This window comes from Dermatophagoides pteronyssinus, unplaced genomic scaffold, assembly GCF_027571235.1.
Source record: "Dermatophagoides pteronyssinus isolate colony J.1.1.1.1 unplaced genomic scaffold, Derpt_VIB-CSIC_2022.12 sq0004, whole genome shotgun sequence".
Lineage (NCBI taxonomy): Eukaryota > Metazoa > Arthropoda > Arachnida > Sarcoptiformes > Pyroglyphidae > Dermatophagoides > Dermatophagoides pteronyssinus.
In genome coordinates this window covers 652,652-675,048 of record NW_027461528.1, presented here as the reverse complement: position 1 = coordinate 675,048, position 22,397 = coordinate 652,652, and the positions used below count along the sequence as shown (strand labels likewise).

Sequence of the window (22,397 nt, the reverse complement as noted above, 5' to 3'; positions counted from 1 at the left end):
TGCCTTTGAAAAAACCATTGAAAAACCATTGAAATCAATGAAAAACACACACACTAAACACACACAAACTACACACAGAAAGATCAATGATGGTCCTAGCCTGAAAACATATATTCCAAGGTCCCCCACAAAATATAGTATGCTTTTCATTGAAAATCAAATCTAGGACCCTAACCGAAAAAGAAACCCAAAATGAATGTCAGATGGCCAATAAATGAAATTAATGGTAATCTGTGGGATGAATTGAATTGAATTGAATGAAAGTTCTCTCTATTCATTCATTCATTCAGTGATTCAATTCATAAAAATCAATTATTATTATTATTTCACCATAAACCTTTTTTTTTTTAAAAAAAAAAATCTATTTTTCATTTCATTCAATGATCATCATCATCATAATCATCTCTAATAATAAATGTTCACAAAAATTCATTCATTCATTCAATGATCACCGAATTTTCCGTACGATGCAAAAAAAAACCCGAAAAGAAAAAAGAAAACCGGCTGTGTGTTTTTTTTTCGGTAAATCTGGTCCATCTTCATCTGTGTGTGACGGTAGACCGGATCAATAATGGAACCAGGGGACCAAAATTTTTTACAGTTGACAAAAAAAGTCAAGCATAGATATTGGGTCCTCGAAACATATATAAAAAACAAACAAAAAACCAAAACAAAAGCTAATGCAGTACACAGCACACATAGCAAAGTTTATCCATTACACATGTAATATTGGTGATGATGATTACAATTGGATTTTTTCAGCTTTTTATTTCACGGGTTTTTTAGTTAAAAAAGCAGAAAATTCAAATACGAACCGAAACGATCCATTCATTTCCATTATGCCATTATACCATTATCATTATCATTTTGAATTTTTCAACATTAAAGTTTTATGAATGAAAAAATTTTTTCCACTACAAAGAACCTACGATTGAATGAATGAAAGTTTTTTTTCTCTGACCAGAAGGTAAAAATAATAAAAAAAAAAAATTTAGGTGATACTGGGGGATATAGAAATTTTTTTCGGTTATTGGTTCCAAACAACAACAAGATCATTTTTTTTTCTATTTTTTACTTTTTTTCGGACCAAAAAAAAAAGCTAGGTCAATTTTTTTTTTGCTTTCTGATGTTCGAATTGAAATTGATTTCTATTTCTTCTTCATTATCATTACAATAAGCGTACTGATCAATCCGCTGACCAAACGATCGATCGATCGTTCAACCGTAGAAAACGAAAAATCATTGTCTCTCTGCGTATACTTACTCACTATGTATTTGTGAAAAGCTTCAGGGTAACCGAGAAGAAGAAACAGAAATTCAATTCGGAATGGTCAAATGAAAACTTGCAATTTTCAACTAAAAATGACAACAAAAAAAAAAACTTGCAATTTTGTCCAGCCTGATATTCCAGGTGTCAATGTCTTCAAGATGTTTGGTGTGTTGTTGTCTAATGATAACACTAAATGACCATTCAGTAGGTAGATGATGTTTAGATTAGACAAATTGCTGAAGAAGAAAAGTAAAACGAAACCCGATCCTTACTTTTAAAATTAAAATTTTTCACTTTAAAAAACATCAAAAAATGACAAATATCGAAGAAAAGATAATCTTTGCTGCTGAAGATGATCACCATCATCATCATATAGACAGAGAAAGAAACAAGTGATAAATTGTCGTATAATCTTTCAAGAAGAAGGAAATCTTTACAGCAAAAAAAAAGAAGAATATTTTCAGGATTTTTGTTTCTTTTTCTTGCTTCTTCGTTGCTTTGCTTCTTTGCTTCTTCCTGAATTAAAATTCCATTTTATTTATGAATTTGTGTGTTTGATAGGAAGAAAAAAGGAGAGAGTAGTAGGAAAAACAACATTTTCAAAAAAAATTTTTGAATTTTTCTGCAAAAAAACCCTCGTCAAATTCAACAACGATGATGATGATATGGGATTTTATTATTATCAAACCATTACGGAAAAACATAAGCTTATTAAAAAAAATTTTCGAAATGATCCATGAATTTTTCAAGTTTTTCCGAGGAGAAAAAAAGGGCAAAAACCGGGGGAAAACAGAGGGGAAAAAACAAAAAACAAAAGAATCAAATAATGACCACATTTCACTGATATCTGATAATTCTCATAATAGCTTTTTATGCAATATTATTCTCTTTGCAAAGCAAAGAATTTCCAAACGAAAGCCAATTTGAAAGAATACCTCCCCCTCCCGAAAAAATAGATAAACAATATGCATTTGTGTTGGTGTTTGCTTGTTTGTTGCCATAAAGGATTATCATATTTTTTTTTTGTTTTTCTCTCGTTTGATGCTTCTTCGTCATATCAACAATCATCAGCTTCATATTCGATCAAAGTGAAAATTGATCAGAAAAAAGCCGAAAATATATAGAGCATAAAAATAATAATAAAAATGGGAGATTAAAAGCCAGGCAGGCATCGATTTTTGCCGTTGCACACACTATTCATCATCATTATCATGAAATTATTATTATGAGGGGAAAAAATGTGGATGGAGAGGGAAAAAGAATCGTGATTTTCGCCAAAACAAACGATATTTGCTGAAAACTATCTTCTTTTGTTCTTCGGGTTGCTATAACGTTAGGTTAAACGGACTCAAGGAAAGAAAAAAGTTCGCACAAAGTAAGGTTGTCCAAACCCTATTGGCTATCGAACGAAATAAATAGCCACTCTCAACAACATTCAGCCAAATAGACAAACAAACAAAACAAATGTGGACATTGTCCAAAAAAAAAAAAAAAAAAATTCAATTGGTTTCATTTTACATTTCTGGATACAAAAAAAGAAAAATGTTTGATAAAATCAAATGAAAATAATGAAACTTTTTATTATTATCACTTCAAAAGTGTGTATGTTTGGATGATGATGGTGGGATTAAAAATAAATCTCTTTTTACCATTTGGATGTGTTCAGCTGTCGATTTCGTTTTCGATGGATAGTTTTATGGATCAAATTTGACCATGTTTTTTCTCTGTTTTTCAAACAATGTAACACCGTGAGGAAGAAGAAGATTAGCTTTTAGTGGACAAACAACATAACAAACAAACATAACAAACAACGGTTATTATCAAAAACACGGATTTTTTGAACCCTACAAAAAATTGAATGTATGGATGGATAAAATTTCACACACACGCGCGCCATTATTATCATCGATCAAATTGATCCAGAAAACAAAAAACAAAGATAAAAATAAAGATAAAGATATTGTAATCGGACACTATACGATGATTGACGGTCACACTTATTACACTTTTTTTTCACTACCATCATTACTTGTTTGTTTTTGCAATTATTTTGCTATTTTGCTAATATTTTGAAAACCATGAAATGAGATCTAAATTATTATTATCATAATATTCCGACAGTAATGAGAAACTCTCTCTCTCTCTCTCTCTCTCTCTCTCTCTCTCTCTCTCTCTCTCTCTCTCTCTCTCTCTCTCTGCATGTGGATTAATCGATGATGATGATGCTTATGATACACGCTTGATTATCATCGATATTATCATCATTGCAGCAAGATTTTCAATTTTGCACGAATGAAAAAAACTAATCGGTTTTTCTGCATTCGATAAACATTATGATAACCGAAAAATTCGGGTAATCATCATCATACATATAATAACCGTAAAAAAATACGGGAAGTAAAGGGATATCATCAGAAGAAGAAAACAAAAACAAAAAAAAATATCAACGAGTGTAGGTGGGGTGAATCTTGGCGAAAAGATTAGCCCAAAACATCACATCACATCGCAGCAAATTCAATCAGAAAAAAATTAATTTCTTTCTGCTTTATGGCAAAAAAAATCAAAAAAAAAAATAAACCCAGGATAGTTTATCGAACCACACACACACACATTGGCTGACTGATTGATGCTAAATACCTTTAAAAAAGATTAAAAGATTCATGAATTTTTTCAGCCCGAAAAAACTAAAAAAAAAAAATCTTAGAATGAAATGAATATTATAATAAGAAAGCGTGTGTCTCTCGGTAAAAGTGTGTGTGTTGTGCATGCATTTTAATCACATTGTCGGATGATGGTTGTGTTTTTTTCAAAGTTTAAAAATCTTTTTTTTACCTGTTTTTAACACTACTTTACTACTATGGTGATGAACGAATGAAAAAAAAATTCTGAAAGTCAATTTCTATCATTCACGCTCTCAGGTGGTCATTTCGATATTGATTTGTTGGTGGTCATTTTTTTCTGGCTAACGGCCATTTACCAAAAGAATCTCATTCACACAATCAATCAATCAATCAATATTGATGATGATTATAACTTAAAATCGATCCATTATAATTATTTTACATACGAAACGAAACAAATGGAAAAAAAGTCAATGATAATCATTACTTGATAACCATCTAACACACACCAGACACATTCGTGTTTTTTTCTTCTACAGAATTCTCTCACCAAGTTTTTTCACTTTTTTTTGTTTGCTTGGTTGCGTTTCAAAGCCAAAGAGAGAGTCTCACTTAATTAAGACGATTGTTTGCCGACACGAACAAACAAACAAACGAACATTTGAATTGTATTTCGTTCTAAGGAAAGTTTCTTAGGTTTTTTTTTCTTCTCCAACAAAAAAAAACGAATGAATGAATGAAACACACAGAAAGAGATTACAAATAATGATAACGAAAGCAAAAAATCTTTTGATTCTTTTAAGATTGTATGGAAAATACACAGAAAAATTCAACCGAAAATGTAAAGCAATTAAAGATATGATATGAATTTTCTCCGTATAACGTTTTTTGGTCGAAAATTTAAATTTTTAGATATGAAAATTTTAAAATTCAAATTTAAAAAAATAGGAAATGAAAACAAACACAGCAAAGCAAGAGAGATGGAAAAGAAAGATTCGCAACCATCATCATCATCATCAAAGTATCACCATAATCATCATCATCAAGGTATGAAAATGTCAATAAAACCATTCCACATTTCATTCATCATTTCCATAATTATAATTGGTGATTATGATGATGGCCAATTATCATTATCATTATGGAAATTTATAATAAAAAAAATTCGGACTAATTATGATAAGAGAAAAAAAAATCTAAATTTCAAACGATAACCTGGAAAAAAACCTACCTGTATTTACTTTTGGCTACTGTAGTTTTATTATGATTATTATCATCAGAAAATCATCACTAAAAAAATTGATTTTTCAACTTTAACTGACAAATTTTCAGAAAACAAAAAAAAAAAATGAATGAATTTCGGACAGTGAAGAGAAACGTTATGAAACGATTGACATTGATAATTTCTTCTTTCTTTTTTTTTTTTTGCTTTTCTGACAAGGTCAACCTGACAACAACAACGACAAATGACAAATATTTCTCAAATCAAATCATCATCATAATATCAAATGACGACGAGCAAGAAATGAATGATTATGTCAAACCTGCAAGACAAACCCTTCTTTTTTTTTTTGGATATTAATTACAAACTAATTACCATAAGGAATTTTTTCTTTTTCTTTTTTTCTTTTCAAGTAAAAAATTTACAGGTAAAACACCATTCTGATAATCTTTACCTTTATGAACAACAACAAAAAAACATTGAAAAATTTCTGTTTGAATGAATGAATGAATCCTGCAGTTCATATCATCAATCATCATCATACATATGATTTGAATGTCAACAAATATTTCTTTCGCTCTCTCTCTCTCTCTCTCTCTCTCTCTTGAGGTAATGACATTTCAATCGACATATAGCACACATGTGGTAAATCAAAAATGATCAATCAAAAAAATTGATGATGATTTTTTCTTTTACAATTCTTAATTAACATTTGTTTAACAGAATTCAGTCTTTCACACACTCACCTGTCAATACAATCATATTGTTTGAAAAAACATTGGAAAAAACAATGGAAATAAAACCTGTACTTACCAACATTGTTGGCCAATGATAATGTTGTTGTTGTTAATGACGATAATGATATTATTAATAAAAATAATAATATTAATATTGGTTTGATGATGGTAAATATCGCAGCTATTGATGATAATGTTGATGATGCGGATGCGGACGATGATGATGATGATGATGGTCGTAATTGACCAAATATATTCCACATTCTGTTACGATTCGCTTCGGTTTGTGTTTTGATTTGATTTTGAAATTTAATTTACATTATCCAAATTCAAATACAAATCAATCATGTTTGATTTGATATTATTTCGCTGATTGATTGATTGACTAGCCACTGTTGTCATCATTATCTGAAAATTAATAGAAAGAAATTATTAACCCGTTAGCAACATTAAGGATAGATAAGTTTTTTGGTTAAAATGCTTCAAATACGGAACCAAAAACAAACAAAAACTTTTAAAAAAAACAAATAAAAGTCATCGAACTGATGATGATTTCAATTCTCCATTCGATTTCTCTTAAAAATCTTTTCTAGTTTTTTTAAAAAAATTACACATTTTGAATGGTTACCATTGGTTACTACCATCATCAATTACAATTATGATTAGCTTTTAATTATCAATCGATTTGAATCAATAAATAAACCATCATCACCACTAACTAACACTAAAAATAATTATTTCAAAACTCCAAAAGTAAAACTAAAAAAACCAAAAAAAAAAAAAAAATCAAATCAAAATCAAGATGGAGATAATTATTTGATCATAAAACTGTCAAATTGGCAGAGAATATAAAGCGAGAAAAATGAAATTTCCATTGACACCAACAGAAAGCTAATCTGTTGATAATCATCATCATCATCATTTGAGGATTTTATCAATCAGATCCGTTTGTTTTTCTTTTGCTTTTTCTTTTTCTCTAGTGGATTTTTTAAAAAAGATTTTCATCATTCCATCACAGACAGACAAACAGACAGTGAAAACCTGAGAAAAAACAATATTTAGTGTTGGTGTTGGTGAATCCATTATGAATCCAAATGATCAATGGGTCATAAATTTTTTCTTCTTCTTCTCTCTGGTTGGTTATCAAAAACAGATATTATCAAAAAAACTAAAATGATAACCATATGATTTGTTTGTGTGTGTGCGAGTGTGTGGGTGGATGATTGGTTGCATCACCTAAATTTTTACCTGTTAAATTTCTGTCTACGACGCTGTCGTTGTTAGTTTGGTGATGATTCTTTTTTCTTTTTTGGGGTGATTTTTTTTATGATGATCATGAGCAACACGTATTTGAAAAATAATCAAAGATTTTTTAGCAGAAGAAGAAAGAAAGAAAACATCATTTTTTACAAATGATAAATAAAAAGAAACACCGAAACAAATAAACACTTTGGAACACATCCGATAATTTTTTTTTCTTGTTGTTTAAAAGATTCTTCGTGATGATCAACGATTGATGATCAAAACATCATCATCATTGAGGTGATTTCTAAATCACGAATTTACCATTCACACACACTTGATTATCATCATCATCATAAATAATCATGACAACTTCGACAACAACAATAACAACAACAATGATTATTCTTTTGATTTAGATTTGATAAACATCGAAGGCAAAAACAAGAAATCACCCAAAAAGAAAACTTTCTGTCTATTTGGATGGATTCAAAACACACACACACATAAACAACACATTTAGCTAATCGATTAGAATCATGATTTAATTCATTCATTCATTTATTTAGGGATGATCCAGATGTTACACAACACAAAAAAACAACACATTTATGAAATTACATTATCATCAAAATTGTTTTGACAATGTCAACAACATTATTGTAGAAAAGCAATTTTACGAATGAAAATTTGGATAATGTTGATTATCATCGTCGTCGTCGTTGTCGTTGGTAAAATGTTTTTCTTGTAACGAGAGAAACACACTCGCACAGACGTTGTCGGCTGTTCATAGGATTTATACAGAGGGAAAGAGAGAATAAATCGTCTATTCTCTATACATCCTGTATCGTGGTAGGAATGAGGAAGTGGCATTCCAAAATGATAGCCTTGTTGGTCGTTTGGTTCGAATGATAGCAGTCAGGATTTCTGTTAGACGTGGCAGAGACCTAATATGCTAGGACCATATATTCAATCATTAATTTTGGCGGTATCCAAGAAAAAAAATGTAAAAAAAATCAATAATTTTCAACAAAAAAAAAAAAAAAATCAAAAATCAAAATAACATCTGATGATTGAAATCTTTTGCTTGCTTGTTCGTTCGTTTATAATTTATTGAAATTAAATATCCCCTCAAAAAAAAAAATATGAAAAAAAAAGACCCGAACAAAATTGGCCTCTTTAATATATTGATCGTCAATTCGACAAACAAAAAAAAAAAAAAAAAAAAAACATCCATCTGCCCCATCACCAATTGGTTCAATCTGACACCTTCAACCGAAAAGAAGAAAACATGTCTCACGTTTCATCATTTTTTTCATCGACACAACATCCTCATTAAACAAAAAAAAATAGGCAGAGAAAAATAAACTCATAAATGCTGGGAGAAAAGATCGTGATCATCCATATACCGCACACACACACACACATGGTTATTATTATTATTATCGAATATGATCGATATTATTTATCGGATGTAAACCATCATCATTACATCATTTGTGAATTTTTTTTTTTAGTTTTCCGAAGCATCGTATTACCAACCAACCATCACCCCAGAAAAAAAATTATGAAAATTAATTAATCAATTAATTAGTTAGAACGAACGACCGGTACAATAATAGTCAGTTTTCTCACCCATCCATTGTTGAGGTTAACAAATAAAAGAACTTAACTCTACGAATGCAGAACAGCAATTAAAACTTTATTATAACATTCAGTAAATATAAAAATGTATAGTTCTAAAATATTCGAATAATAGAACATTTAAGTTATAACCATAGACACAACATTTTCCCCCTTTTGTGTTATAACATTAAATGTTCTTGATAAAATCAAAAACAATATCTGTTGTTACAAATTGCAACAATTTTCTAGACCCATTAAACCATACGGTTTTGCATTTCTTCAATTGATCACTTTCTTTTGTTATTTCACAAATAAATTCATTTTGACCAATTGAATTCGTTTCATTATAGTTAGGAATTCTTTCAATACATTTATATCCATATCGGATTGGTGGTACACCTTTATTGATACGTGATGAACGTCTTGGTTCAGCCGAAATTTCATTTGTTGAAGTTGTTGTTGTTGAATCAGTAGAATCCAATTCTTCATTTTCATTTGTTTGTTCATTTGATGATTCATTTTCATAATTAAATATATAATCATCATTATCTTCATTACAATTCATTAGATCAAAATTTGATGATGATGTGACTTCAGATAAATTTTCCGAATCAAATCGTTCATAATACATTTTTCTTTCATTAAACTGAACATTATTTGATATTATGATATCTAATGTTTGAGGATTCAATAATCGATAACATCCAATTTTATTTGTGTATCCGATAAACATAAGTCGTTCAGACATTTGCGGACATTTCACTTCACAACCAAAAACACGTAAATTATCATAATTTGGCTGTTTCGAATATAATTTTTCATATGGAGATTTTCCATCTTTTCGAATCCATGTATTGATGACATAGATTGCCGAACACATTGTTTCTGCCCATAATTGTTGCGGTGCTTTTGCGGAATTCAACATAACTCGAACTGTTTCAAATACCGTTCGGTTCATTCTTTCTACCACCCCATTTTGTTGTGGTGAATATGCACACGTCAATTGGTGTTCAATATCATTATTTTCACAAAATGTTTTGAATTGATTATTTACGAATTCTGTACCTCGATCAGTACGAATCGATTTAACTTTACATTTTAATCGTTTTTCATTCTGTTCAATAAATTTAATTAATTTATCAGCAGCATCAGATTTCGAAGCAATAGGTATTCCAAATACAAAACGAGTATTATGATCAACAATTAACATACCATATTTGCTACCTTGACATGATGAGACCGGAGCCTGCCATAAATCTACATGTAATAACTCAAATGGTTTTACATTGTATTTCATTGGATGATTATGTGGCGCGGACACAGATTTGTTTAACATACAATCTTCACATGTTTCAATATTTTTATCAACTTGTGATACAATTTTTCTAATTCTTTTAATTGTCTTTTGACCACAATGAGCCAAACGTTTATGCCACAAATTAAATATTTTATTTTCTTTTGGTTTACTATTGATGGTCCACAGATTGTTTTCATCAATATTTGCTATAAAAGATACATCATCTCGGAAAATTCGAGCATTATTTTTACCAAATTCAATTTTGAAACCGTCTTCTGCCAGTCTTGACAATGACAATAAATTTGAATTGAAATTACCGAAAGCAACATCAGTTAATACCAGTTCACAATTCGGTTCTGGATTAAGATGAACAATACCAGTTTTCTTTGATTTCACGGTTTTCCCGCTTGCAATTTCAAATTCGATCTCTTTATCTTCAGGATCAATTAAACAATTTTCATTATTTGTTATATGCGAAGTACAACCTGAATCTAGAATCCAGACATCAGGAGACTTTTTAACTGTTGTAAGCAATAATGATTTGGCCATTCTTTTAGTACAAATTTTCGGCTCTTTATCATTTGCATTTGATGATGATGGTGTGGACGTTTCAACTTTAGATGATGAATTAGAAATCAATTTTTGTTTTTCAATCTTTTGTTTAGTCCAGCACTCATCCGTTTTATGACCATTTTTGAAACAAAATGAACATTTAACATCACTTTTAAATTGTTTCTTTTTCACGAGTTGAACTCTTTCTCTAGAAACAAAACTTGTTATTATCGATTGCGATTTTTGTTTTTCATCATGTTCAATGAATTCATTCATAATATCATTCATTGTTCCTTTTTGATTCATCATTATACGATCTGCAAGTTGTTCAAAATTACCCATTGATCGTAACATGCTCATTACAATAACGCATCGATGTTTATCAGAATATGTGCACCATTCGGATTCAATTGATTCGAATTTAGCAATGATGGTTTCAAGCCATGATCTTAAGCTACCACCATTATATTTACAACTCATTAATTCGGTTTGTTTTCTTACTGCTGTAGCGTACGTATCTTTTTCAACTTGTGACATGTGTTTCCATACTTGATACACGCTTTTGCAATGTTCGATAATTTCGAACTTTTCAGGCACAAATGTTAGAGAAATCGTACCAAGACAATTTTGATAAAGATGGTAATCTGGATGTGTTGCTTCAAGTTCACTTTCTAAGAAATGACTGTAACCACAACTTTTGAATGCAGCTTTAACGGAAGATAGCCAATGTTTTAAATTTTTACCATCATATTTCACAATTTGCGATAACACATAATTTTCATGATTAGATTTTTGTCGAATAACTGGTGGATTTGTTGATTGACCAATCAATTGTTGATTATCAACACGCTCATTTTCGATACGGGAAATACGTTCATTGAGCTTTTCCATGAAATTGACAAGTTTATCAAAAGGTCCAGGAGTCTCGCCATCGTTGGTTGCCATGATAACACATGAAAAAAATAAACCACGTGGACTGCTACCAAATGTTGAGGTTAACAAATAAAAGAACTTAACTCTACGAATGCAGAACAGCAATTAAAACTTTATTATAACATTCAGTAAATATAAAAATGTATAGTTCTAAAATATTCGAATAATAGAACATTTAAGTTATAACCATAGACACAACATCCATAATTTAATAACCGGCTTTTTTTTCTACTATTATTATTTTTCCCAGGTAAACATCTATCTTTATCTCAGGTAAAATATTGGATAGTCATCCTTTTTTTTTTTTATTTCTTGTCACTATTTCGACAGCATTCGTCATTCATTCAATTTTGGCCTACAAGCCATTCATTCATTATCGTCATCATTTAATTAAAACTTTACCATTCTTTCAAGTAAAAAAAAATGTTATAAAATAATTATTATATCATCATCATCATCACAAACACATCAAAAGCAAACAACAACAGCAGCCAGTTTTATCAAGTCAACCATATTGTTGTTATCTAGCCTTAATAGCCAAAGAGAAGAAGGGAAACAAAAGCTAAAAACATTTTCATTATCATCAATAATTGATTATGAGCATCCCTGGCTGCAGCAGCAGCAGAAGAAGAAAAGAGAAACATAAACTGGAAACCAGATAGATAGATAGATTAACAACAAACCGGGTAAACAAACAAACAAACATTGACAAACATCAAAATCATCTATTGTTTACATGATGTTTGTTGTTTCCGTTTTGTTTTTTACATCAAAATTTTAAACAAAAACAAAAAAATTTTAATGAATTTTTGTTTGTTTTGGTTATTCCGGTTTTCGTTTAATTAAATCAGAAAAAAATGTGGTTATTAATAACTACGGAACGAACAAAATTTTTTTTTCGGTTAATCATTCGATTGAAAATCTTTAAGTTTTCAATTTTGATTTACCAACTACTACATCATCATAATCATCATTATCCTTATCATTTTAGTTTTTTTTTTTGCAGCCAAGCCAAAAAAAAAAAAAAAATATCCAGTAGCCAAAATAAAAAACGATTGATCATTGTTGTCAACCTAGAGAGATGTTCAATTTAGTTTATCGTAACCCTTTTTTTTTGTTCACCCAAAAAAATAAAAATAAATAAAAATTCAAACCCGCATTTCATTAACTAACTAAATCATTTTTGGATTTTTTTCCCAACAAAAAAAAACCATTATGTAAAACAACATTTACAAGAATCTTTTTCTTTTATCTGAATGTTTGCATTTTTTCCATTTTCTCTCTTTCTGATTTGGTATTGGGCGCCATTTATTTCATTATTCTGATTTATTTTATCCAAATTCTGCTGTTTGAGAGAAACAGAAAAAAATCATTGAAAGGCAGAGAGATAAGCATGCTATCGCTATGGTAAAGTTATCGAATTGGAAATTGAAAAGAAAAAAAATTTTTTTGAAAGAATTTTCTTTTTTTGCCAGAAAAAAAAGGAATTTCTTCTGATTTCTTCAAAACAAAACAAGCAAAAAAAAGTTTTTCGATTTAGAATTTTATCATTATCATTATTACGATTAAAGAAAGAAAGAAAGAAAGAATCGTGGTGGTGGGTAAGCAATTTCATTTCATTTTCAAAATGATGATGATGATGGTAAAATTGAGGGAAGAAAAAATAAAACCGAAGGGGATAGCTAGGGGTTAAATGTTTTTTAATTTTATTTTTACTTTCTTCCATTTTTGAAATACCAGCACGGATGTAACAGCCGCTTGTATTATTATTTTTTTTTTCATTTTCTAATTTTTTTCGTTAACCCATATTGCCATTGCCGAAATAATTGTAAAATCGGTAAGGTCGGTCGGTTGATCGTCGTTTAGGTTTAATCATTGAATCGAAATTCAATTACGAAAAGTTGTTTTTTTTTTTTGAGTTTTTCTAATTTATTCGATATATTGGAATCGAGAGCAGAATATATTTTTTTAAAAACTTTAAATTACAATTTAATTCATACATTGAGGTTTGGAAAGGAATTTTTTTCTAACTAAACAAGTAGGAAAAAAAAGTTTTCCAGGGAAAGAAAAATATTTGATAACCGAAACAAATATGAAATCAGCCATAACCACCATCACCAGTATGCTGGTTATCTCTATTTCCGAAAGAATTTTCAGTTGTTTTTTTTTTGTTGAAGGAATTATAATCTCTATTCAGTCGAAATAGTCAAGGTGTGGTTTTTTTTTGTTTGTTGCTGGTTGATCATCATCATCATCATTATAATGATGATGATGATGATTGTTTAATACCAATAAATTTGAAATTATCTTCTTTGGTTACATAATTTTTCATTAATCTAATTATACGAAGAAAAGTAAAAGATTTTCTCCATATCTTTTCTTTTCTGATTCCATAATCTATTGTAATGGAAAAGCTTTTTTCAGATTTTCGATTTTCGTTTTTCTTCTGCCTGAATAGAATAATGTTTTTTGGTTTTTTTTTTAAATCTTCATTCGACTATTTTGATCCGGTAATGTTTTCTCGGTGGTGTGTGTTACGCCCGAAATTATCGAAAATGATTGGTTCGGGATTCTTGCTTTCCTCTTCTTCCTTTAGGTTGTTTTTTCTTTTGAAAAAAAAATATAATCTAAGTTTTTTTTGTAAAGAAATTCTTTTCAGTTTTTTTTATTCTCAAATCGAAATACAGAAGAATAATGAAAACTAAGGTCTACTATTTCGATCCAATTCGATTTTTTCGGTTTTCGGTTTTTTTTTGTTTTGTGTGAATAGATTCGATTTCCCAAAGAATCATTTTCAGCCATTTATTCCTTTTGGCCATTTTCTACATTATCATCATCAACAGAATCATCATCGTTTCGGTTGAATTATTTTCATTTTTTTCTCTCTCTCGCGTTTGTTTAATAAATGAACAGGAACAAAAGAAAAAAACTGAATGAATTGAATCAAAATAGTTGAAAAGTTCTTCGTTTTTTCTGTTTTTTTTTTTTTGTCCATAATTGAACATTATAAACACAGATCATATCCAGAATGAAATAGAGCGAAATTTAGTTCAGAGCTTTTTTTTCTGCTGTTAGCCTAAGGCAACTATTTCGACTTAAATGATATAGAAAAAGAAAAATGTCAGATCCACTATTTTGTGATTCAAGGAAGGATATCAACAACGCACACACACACAGAATACAATCAAGTAAAAAACAATGCAATTATTCTGTCTTTTTTAGCGATGTGCTTGGCTTTTTTTTTTTGAAAACAAACAAAACAAAAATGTGCGCAATCAACATCATTTTTTAATTGAAATTTAACACGGAACAACATTGATATATTTACTGTCAATCATCTTTTTTCTGCAGAATTTCTTCTGCAAGAATAATCCATGGAAAGTATATATAGAATATTCTCGAAAATTGAGTCATTAAGTCATGACAACTGCGACAACGACGACCAGGAACCTAAATTTTATTACAGGTTTTATTTTTTTTTTGGGCAATAAATATTCAGTGATTTTGGAAATAAATCACAGAACCGAATAATAATAATAAAAAACATTCAATTTTCTCTGCACAGACAAACTTGTTTGGTGAAAAAATAAAATTGGTCAATTATGATGAATTTTCTTTTTCGTGGATCAATCAGAATCAGGCAATAAAAAAAAGCAGAGCAGAGAAAAAAAACCAAAATTAGCATTCCAAATGAATATTCTGAATGGATCACATTCATGGAATTACACACACAAACACAAAGAGAGAGATTCCATGTCAATGTTTTTTTTTCTGGTGTGTTACATGTCAATCTTTCTTCCTCTCTCTCTCTCTCTTGGATATCTATATTTCGAAATGTTTTTTTTACACTCCGTATGAATACATAATATTTAATTATGTAAATTTTTTTTTTGTTGCTTGATTCATTCAACTAAATAAATTAACTTGAGCGTAAAATTATCATCGTTTTGGTGGGGGGGGGGTTTCTAGAAGGGAGATGTAAAAAAATTTTGAAACTCAATTTTTGAATCAAAACAGAATCAGAGAAGAGAGTGAATGAAATTCTGTAGAAAAAAAATTCTGTTTAAAAAAAAAATTTACAAAATGAACATTTTGCTCTCTCTCTCTTCGCTATCGTTTACTATGATTATTTTCATTTTTTTTTTAAACTAATCAACTCGTAAGTTTTTTTTCTCGATTCTTCGGTAACGTTATTCGGGTTTGAAATGTGCCTTGATAGTAACCGTGTATTTTTTTTTTTATTTCATTTTCGGGTAACGTCGTCGTCGCCCAAACATACCCAAACACAAAAGTCCATTGTTTTTTCTACACACAGAAAAATAAAGTCGTAAAATATACGGCAAAATTCATAACATTTTTGGGTTTTAACGTCATCCACAAAATGTTATGGTTTTTTTTCTTTTTTTGTATTTCTGGGCAAAATCCATGAAATATTGAGGCAAAAAACTCAAATATTTGTGGCCAAAAAATCATGAAATATTCTGGAAAAGACCTAATATTTCTTGGAAAAATCCATGAAATATTCTGGAAAAAGACTGAATATTTTTGGACAAAAAATCATGAAATATTCTGGTTAAAAATATTTTTATTTACAAAAAAATGCGAAATAAAAGAGAAAAGAAAGATAAATTTAGCCGACTAAGGTGGCATAAAGATCATTTTTTAAATTTATAAACAAAAAGTAAACAAGTTAATCAGTGAATTAAATGATAAAAAATTAAGATTATTGGCCAAGGATAGATTGAAATTCTCCGATTTGTTTGCTTTATTTTCCAGATTATCGCTCAAATCATGGCTATGTGATTTCTAATAATTTCCCATGAATGGATGAATCTTCCTTGGTTGCCCTCAGTTCACCACTGATGCTTGCTTGAGTTCCATATCGCTTCCGATTTCTCGTTCGACCGTTGGAGATTTCCTTATCCAGCCACAACGCTTTCTATTGTTTTTTCCATGCTTTGAGCCGTTACACGAAATAATATTTTCGGATTCGAAAAATAGTCAAATGGCAAACGAAAAACAAAAACTTCGTTTAAAAACAAAAATGCTGGATTCGAATTATTTCAATTGTTTAATTGAATTATTAACAATGTTTCGAATGTTAGCGAATTGTTTCAAATTTCAAGTTCAATTGTTATGGCTCAATCGAACAAACATCGATTTACCAAATCTTTTCATGAATCGATCATGAATCCAATCTGATATTGAAAAGCAATTTTAGGTTATAAGTTGTTTACGAAGCCAGCGTGGACAACAGCCACTAGTTTTGGCTTCATGATCAAATTGCCACATCTGACCCCTTCATATTTTTTTAACCAAATTAGATATTAGTCAATTCGATTGGAACTCATCGTAGACAAATGGAGGAAGATCCAATCCAAATGAAGGAAGATCCAATCCAATACCTTCTTCTTTAGCCCTATTGAAAAAAATTTGCTTAGGAAACATCCATTTTGTCTGTATGATTATTCTGTCCGGAAGATAGGATAGGATAGGATTCCATTCTCATTGAAACGTGGTTTCAAATCAATCATTTTTTTTGTAGATCCAACTTCGCAAATTCATTGCAAACGCGATATGTTTGGCCGAGTGTCAAATTGTACATATTTTATTATGAAATTTTGATTAATCCAAAAAATGAAAAAAATTTTCTAAGTCCAGAAATTTTTCATGAAATATTGAGGCTAGCAAAAAAATCCATGAAATATTGAGGCAAAACAAAAAATCCATGAAATATTGGGACAAAACAAAAAATCCATGAAATGTTTGGGCAAAACAAAAAATCCATGAAATGTTTGGGCTGAGTATAAGATTGGCCAAAAATCATGAAATATTCTGGAAAAAAATCCTAATATTTCACGATTTCAGTTTTCCATAAAATATTGAGGAAAAAAACCATAACATTTTGTGGATGACGTTAAAACCCAAAAATGTTATGGTTTTTTGGCAAAAAATCGAACTATTTTACGTTTCATTTTTCTGTGTGTATTTGGGCTGCTGTATAAAAACTTTGATAATTTTCTATTTTATTTTTTAACAGCAACAAAAAAAAAAACGAAGAAAAAACAAAAACAAAAATCCTGGATCATTTTTTTTTGGAAAAAAGGCCTTGGTTTTTTTTTTGATAGGGACAACCAAGCAAACACAAGCTTAAACGGAGAAAAAATCCAACAAAAATTATGAAGGAAAGGAAAAAAGGAAGCTGAAACATAAATGATGATGATGATGATGATACCTTACAATTAATATAATAATCATAATAATCATTTATTTGCATATATAATAATTATAATTATTATCATTCATTCATTTCATTTTCCGATTCATTTCAATGGACAATGAATGAATGAATGAATGAATTATGTGTTATGCGGAAATTCATTCATTCATTCATTCGCATTCAACTAATAATAATACAGCATATAAACGAATGGCAAACGGCTAATTGTAGCTTTGCTATGAAAGAACAGAAAAGAATCGTCAAACAGAAGAGAATTGCCAAACAGAAGAATCTATAGAATATTTTGAAAGATACAGATAGCACGGAGTAAGAGAGAGAGAGAAGCAAGATAATTATAATTCTAAATGATATTTCATAATAATAATGATATCCAATTGGCAAAAAGAAAGAAAAAAATGGAAAGTTTTCATCATCGATTGATGAATTGAATGAATGAATGAAAAATGAATGAATATTCGAAAACAATCGAATTAATTGAAATGTATACTTCTTTTTTTTTGTTTCTGAACCATATTTTTTTTGTTGAAAATCTAATCATCATTATTAGTATGATCAGTATCGGAAGTAATAGAAGAATCGATTGTATTTTATGAAACAATCGATACATGTCATTCACATTTCCAAAATTTGGATTTTTTCGGAAAAACAAAAGCAAAAAAAAAAAAAAAAATAACTAGGTGGTATTTCGAATCATTTCATTTTCCCCAATATTTGATAAATGACAAATTTCTCTGTTTCAATTTCTCTTAATGTTTTTTTGGCAAAAAAAAAGAAAAGAAAAAATTGGAACAAATATTTTGTCATATTTATGGAATTGGTGGAAATCCACCAACATAAATATCAAATGATTCATTTGGGTTCCACCATCATCATAAATATAAATATAGAGAGAGAGAATAATTTCATTTTCTCTCTCTCTCTCTCTCTCTCTCTCTCTCTCTCTCTCTCTCTCTCTCTCTGATATTGCCTTAAGTCATCATAAGAATATATACATGAAACTCACAAATATTTGACCAATTGTCAATTGGATATTTTTTGTCCATAAATTTCATTTCATTTCATGGGACATTATATGAAAAAAAATTGAACCCAAGATACCAGAAATTCAGGAACAAATAATGGATATATATTCCAGATAGATTCATAGATCCATAGATAGATAGGCAATTGAATGGTGTGGAGGGGAAAAGACAAATTTCATTTCGAAAGGAAATGATCGATTTGTCATTATGATTGTTAAACTGAATGAATATTTTTTTCTGGTCCCTACATTTGTAGAAACAAACAAACAAACACACGTCAAGTGATCTTTATCATTGGAAAATTCAAAAACAAATAAAACCAAACAAACTTATAGACTTTATGACTTTTTTTGAAATCTACTTTTTCAAACAAAATATAGAAGTAGATTCTACTAAAAACAAATCACATTGATAATGATGATTAGATGACAGAACCAGAGAGAAAGTTTCTGGAAACACGCGTTCATCATCAACATCAACATTTTTCTGCATATTTCTGAATGTTTTTAACAACGTCATTATAATCATCCTCATCATCAACAACATCAATAGTATCCAATCAATTGCAATTTGATCCAATCACATCATCATGATTTATAATGAATGAATATCGTTCAAATTCACACGAATTCACTCATGATCGTGTGCAAAATATTAGTCTCTACCACGTGCACGAAGCAAGCAGCAGCACGTGTCAATATGATTTACAAATGAATGAATTTTGCTTGCTTCCTCTCCTGTTTTTTTCAGTTCTTTTTGGTTGAAAAAAAAATCTGATCAAATAATGAATGTAGATGGATGGATGAATGGCCTACCGAAAATGAATCGTGTAACAATCATCATCATCAATGGACAGCGTGAGAGATCAGGAGGTAGATTGAACAAATTTTTTTCTATTTCCATTTGAATCCTGTAGTAGTAATTGGTTACTACTAAACTAGATTTTCCTTTTCTGTTGGTCGATGGTTCCTGAAACATACACACAGCATGCCCAAACATTTTTGCTTCGTTTAACATTTTTGCTATTCAATCATTTTCAATTATTATTACTATTGTCGAAATAGAAATTCCAGAATGAATGAAAAAAGAAATTCACAGCACGAGTACCATCATCATCATTCAATGATGATGATTATCAAATGATGATTATGATGAAGATCAAATGTAATCAGCCGCAATCGACCATCAAAAAATGTTTGAATGTTGTAACAAACATGACACAAACACACAGAAACCAACCGACAAACAATGTGAAAAAACTAATTGCCAATTGACCATCATTACCTAAAAAATTTTTTTTTTGACTGAATAATTTACAAATCTCGATAGAGTCTGAAAGAGAGAAATGAATTTTACTGATCAAAAGAATGCAATCAATAAGTAATTGATATATGATTCATATTATGATAATGATTAGGTTCAATAATCATCATCATTATCCTATGCATCATTATTATCATGTTACACCTGTATTTGATTGTTTCTTCTTCTTGCCTGGCCAATAAATAGGTTTCATTTCTTAGGTGTAACAAACAACAACAACAACAAATTTAGCTTTACTCTCCTATTTCCTTTATTTTCCTTCGAAAAACTTTAAACTTTTTTGTTTAAAGGAAAAAAATCACTTAACGCAATTCATATTTTGTAAGATTAAATATTGATTAATTATGATAATCGTTTGTTGTTGTTGTTGTTGTTGTTTGTTGTTTGAAACATAATCTAATATTATTACATTAATCATCATAGGTAACATATGTGTGTGTTATGTTATGTGGGTGGTATATAAAACGATCATCAAAATAATGATTATCCATCCATTTAAAACTTGAATAATAATGATCCGTATTTATTTATTAGGATGCGGATGATGATGATTGAGAAAATATGTGAGAAATTGCATCTAAACATCTTTCATATAAACATCTAAGTTGTGTTTATATGTGAATGGTGTAGATTTTTCAAAATGAAAAAAAAATCCGGCCAGAAACATCTGTATTTCAGGAATGTAATATTTTGATTCCTACCAAAAAAAAAACAACAGAGAATTTCGTTTTATTTTGAATCATTAAATGGCTAAATGTTAGGATTTAGAGCAAAAAAAAATAAACATCACCTTAAAAACACATCATGAATCTTGTTCAACATTTTAAAATTTCATCGTGCTGAAATACTAGTCAATAATAACCAATTATGTGTTTAGATTTAGTTAACTTTCTACTGCGAAGTGTTATAAACAAATCTTGAATATATGTTTCAACCAAACAAACAAACAAACAAGTTGATGAAAGACAACTCTTTCAAACAAAAAAAAAAAATCCAGAGTTTTTCATCACCATCACACTATTTTTTTTCAAACAATCATTTTTCATTGATTGATCGAAATATCAAAATGTTCAAATTTCTTTTTTGCTTTTTTTGATTCCACGATGATGATAATTTGAAAAAATAACAGTTTTTTTTCTTGATTTTTGATAGCCTGTCTCTCTGTGTTTGAATCAATCATTCGATGATGATTACAATCATCGACGGAAATAATGATGAACTAAAAATGAATTTTTTTTTGATGTTATTTTTTCTCCCATTCAATAAAGATTCTTTGAATTTGAATAAAACACCAGAACATCATTTACACACACACACACACCGCACAAAGAAATTACTTGAAGTTTTGTAACAAACAAACTTTTGCCATTTGTTGTTGTTTGCGGATTAAAATCTATTCTTTTTTTCGCCTCTCTTTTTAATCTAATATTCCATCTGATAATAAAAAGCAAAAAAACTCGAAAAAAATTCGATTATTAATCCCACCAACCAACCAAGATGATGATGTAAAAAAACGTTTGTTTTCATTTTCCATAAACAAAACATTGGATGGAATGGAATGTGAATGGAATTGGGGAAAAAACATTCTTGTTTTGTTTTTTTCTGGGGAAACTTTTTTTTTGCTGGTTATTAAAAGGCAGTATTAAAGTATTGCTTTTCGCCAAAAGAATCCAATATCATATTATATAATAGATAAATCCCTAGGATTTTGTTTGACTGCCAACCAACCAACCAACCATCCTTTGCCTGTATCCAATTCAATATAAATCAATGCTTATCGGAATGTTTTTAGTTTAACGATGATGAACATGATAATAATAATAATAATGATGATTATGATACGTGATAACTATCCATTCAATGATGCTTAAAGTTTTTTTTTGTTTTCAAAAAACCTTTTATTTTTGTAATCAAAAGTTTTCAAACAGAAAAATTCAAATTCCAGCTCGAATGGCGCCATCTATTGGCGGGAAATTTGAAAAGAAAATTTGAATTTTGTTTTTTGTTCATTTTCTAAGCAAAATTTATTCATTTATTTAACACAATTAACAAAAAAAAAAAAAAAAAAAAAAAAAATGAGAAATACAAATTGAGATAAAAATTTACAGAAAGAATTTCGAAAACATTGTGACTGTACAATTGATTGATTGGAAAGAATTATTTGTGTATTGATGACATAGATTCTAGTAGTAGCAAAATGAAATGTAAAATTCATTCAACAGAAAAGAGAAAAAGTAAAAGTAAATATTACAAACACATAAAAAGAAAGAAAGAAGGAAATTTTGTTTTGTTTTTCTCAAAAGATAAGTCG

At 29.3% G+C, this 22,397-nt stretch overlaps 1 protein-coding gene across 1 annotated transcript in view; it reads right to left on the bottom strand.

Annotated features, from left to right (window-relative positions):
• LOC113798920 (protein sax-3-like) overlaps window positions 1-7,837 on the bottom strand; it is a 43,493-nt gene extending 35,656 nt beyond the window's left edge. The window contains exons 1-2 of the mRNA XM_075819797.1: window positions 7,099-7,837; window positions 5,927-6,258 (exon numbers count right to left, since the gene is read on the bottom strand). Of these exons, the coding sequence (XP_075675912.1) occupies window positions 5,927-6,113 (187 nt within the window). The 5' untranslated portion in view covers window positions 6,114-6,258; window positions 7,099-7,837. The remainder of the gene's footprint in view (window positions 1-5,926; window positions 6,259-7,098) is intronic.
• Between the last annotated feature and the right edge of the window lie 14,560 nt (window positions 7,838-22,397).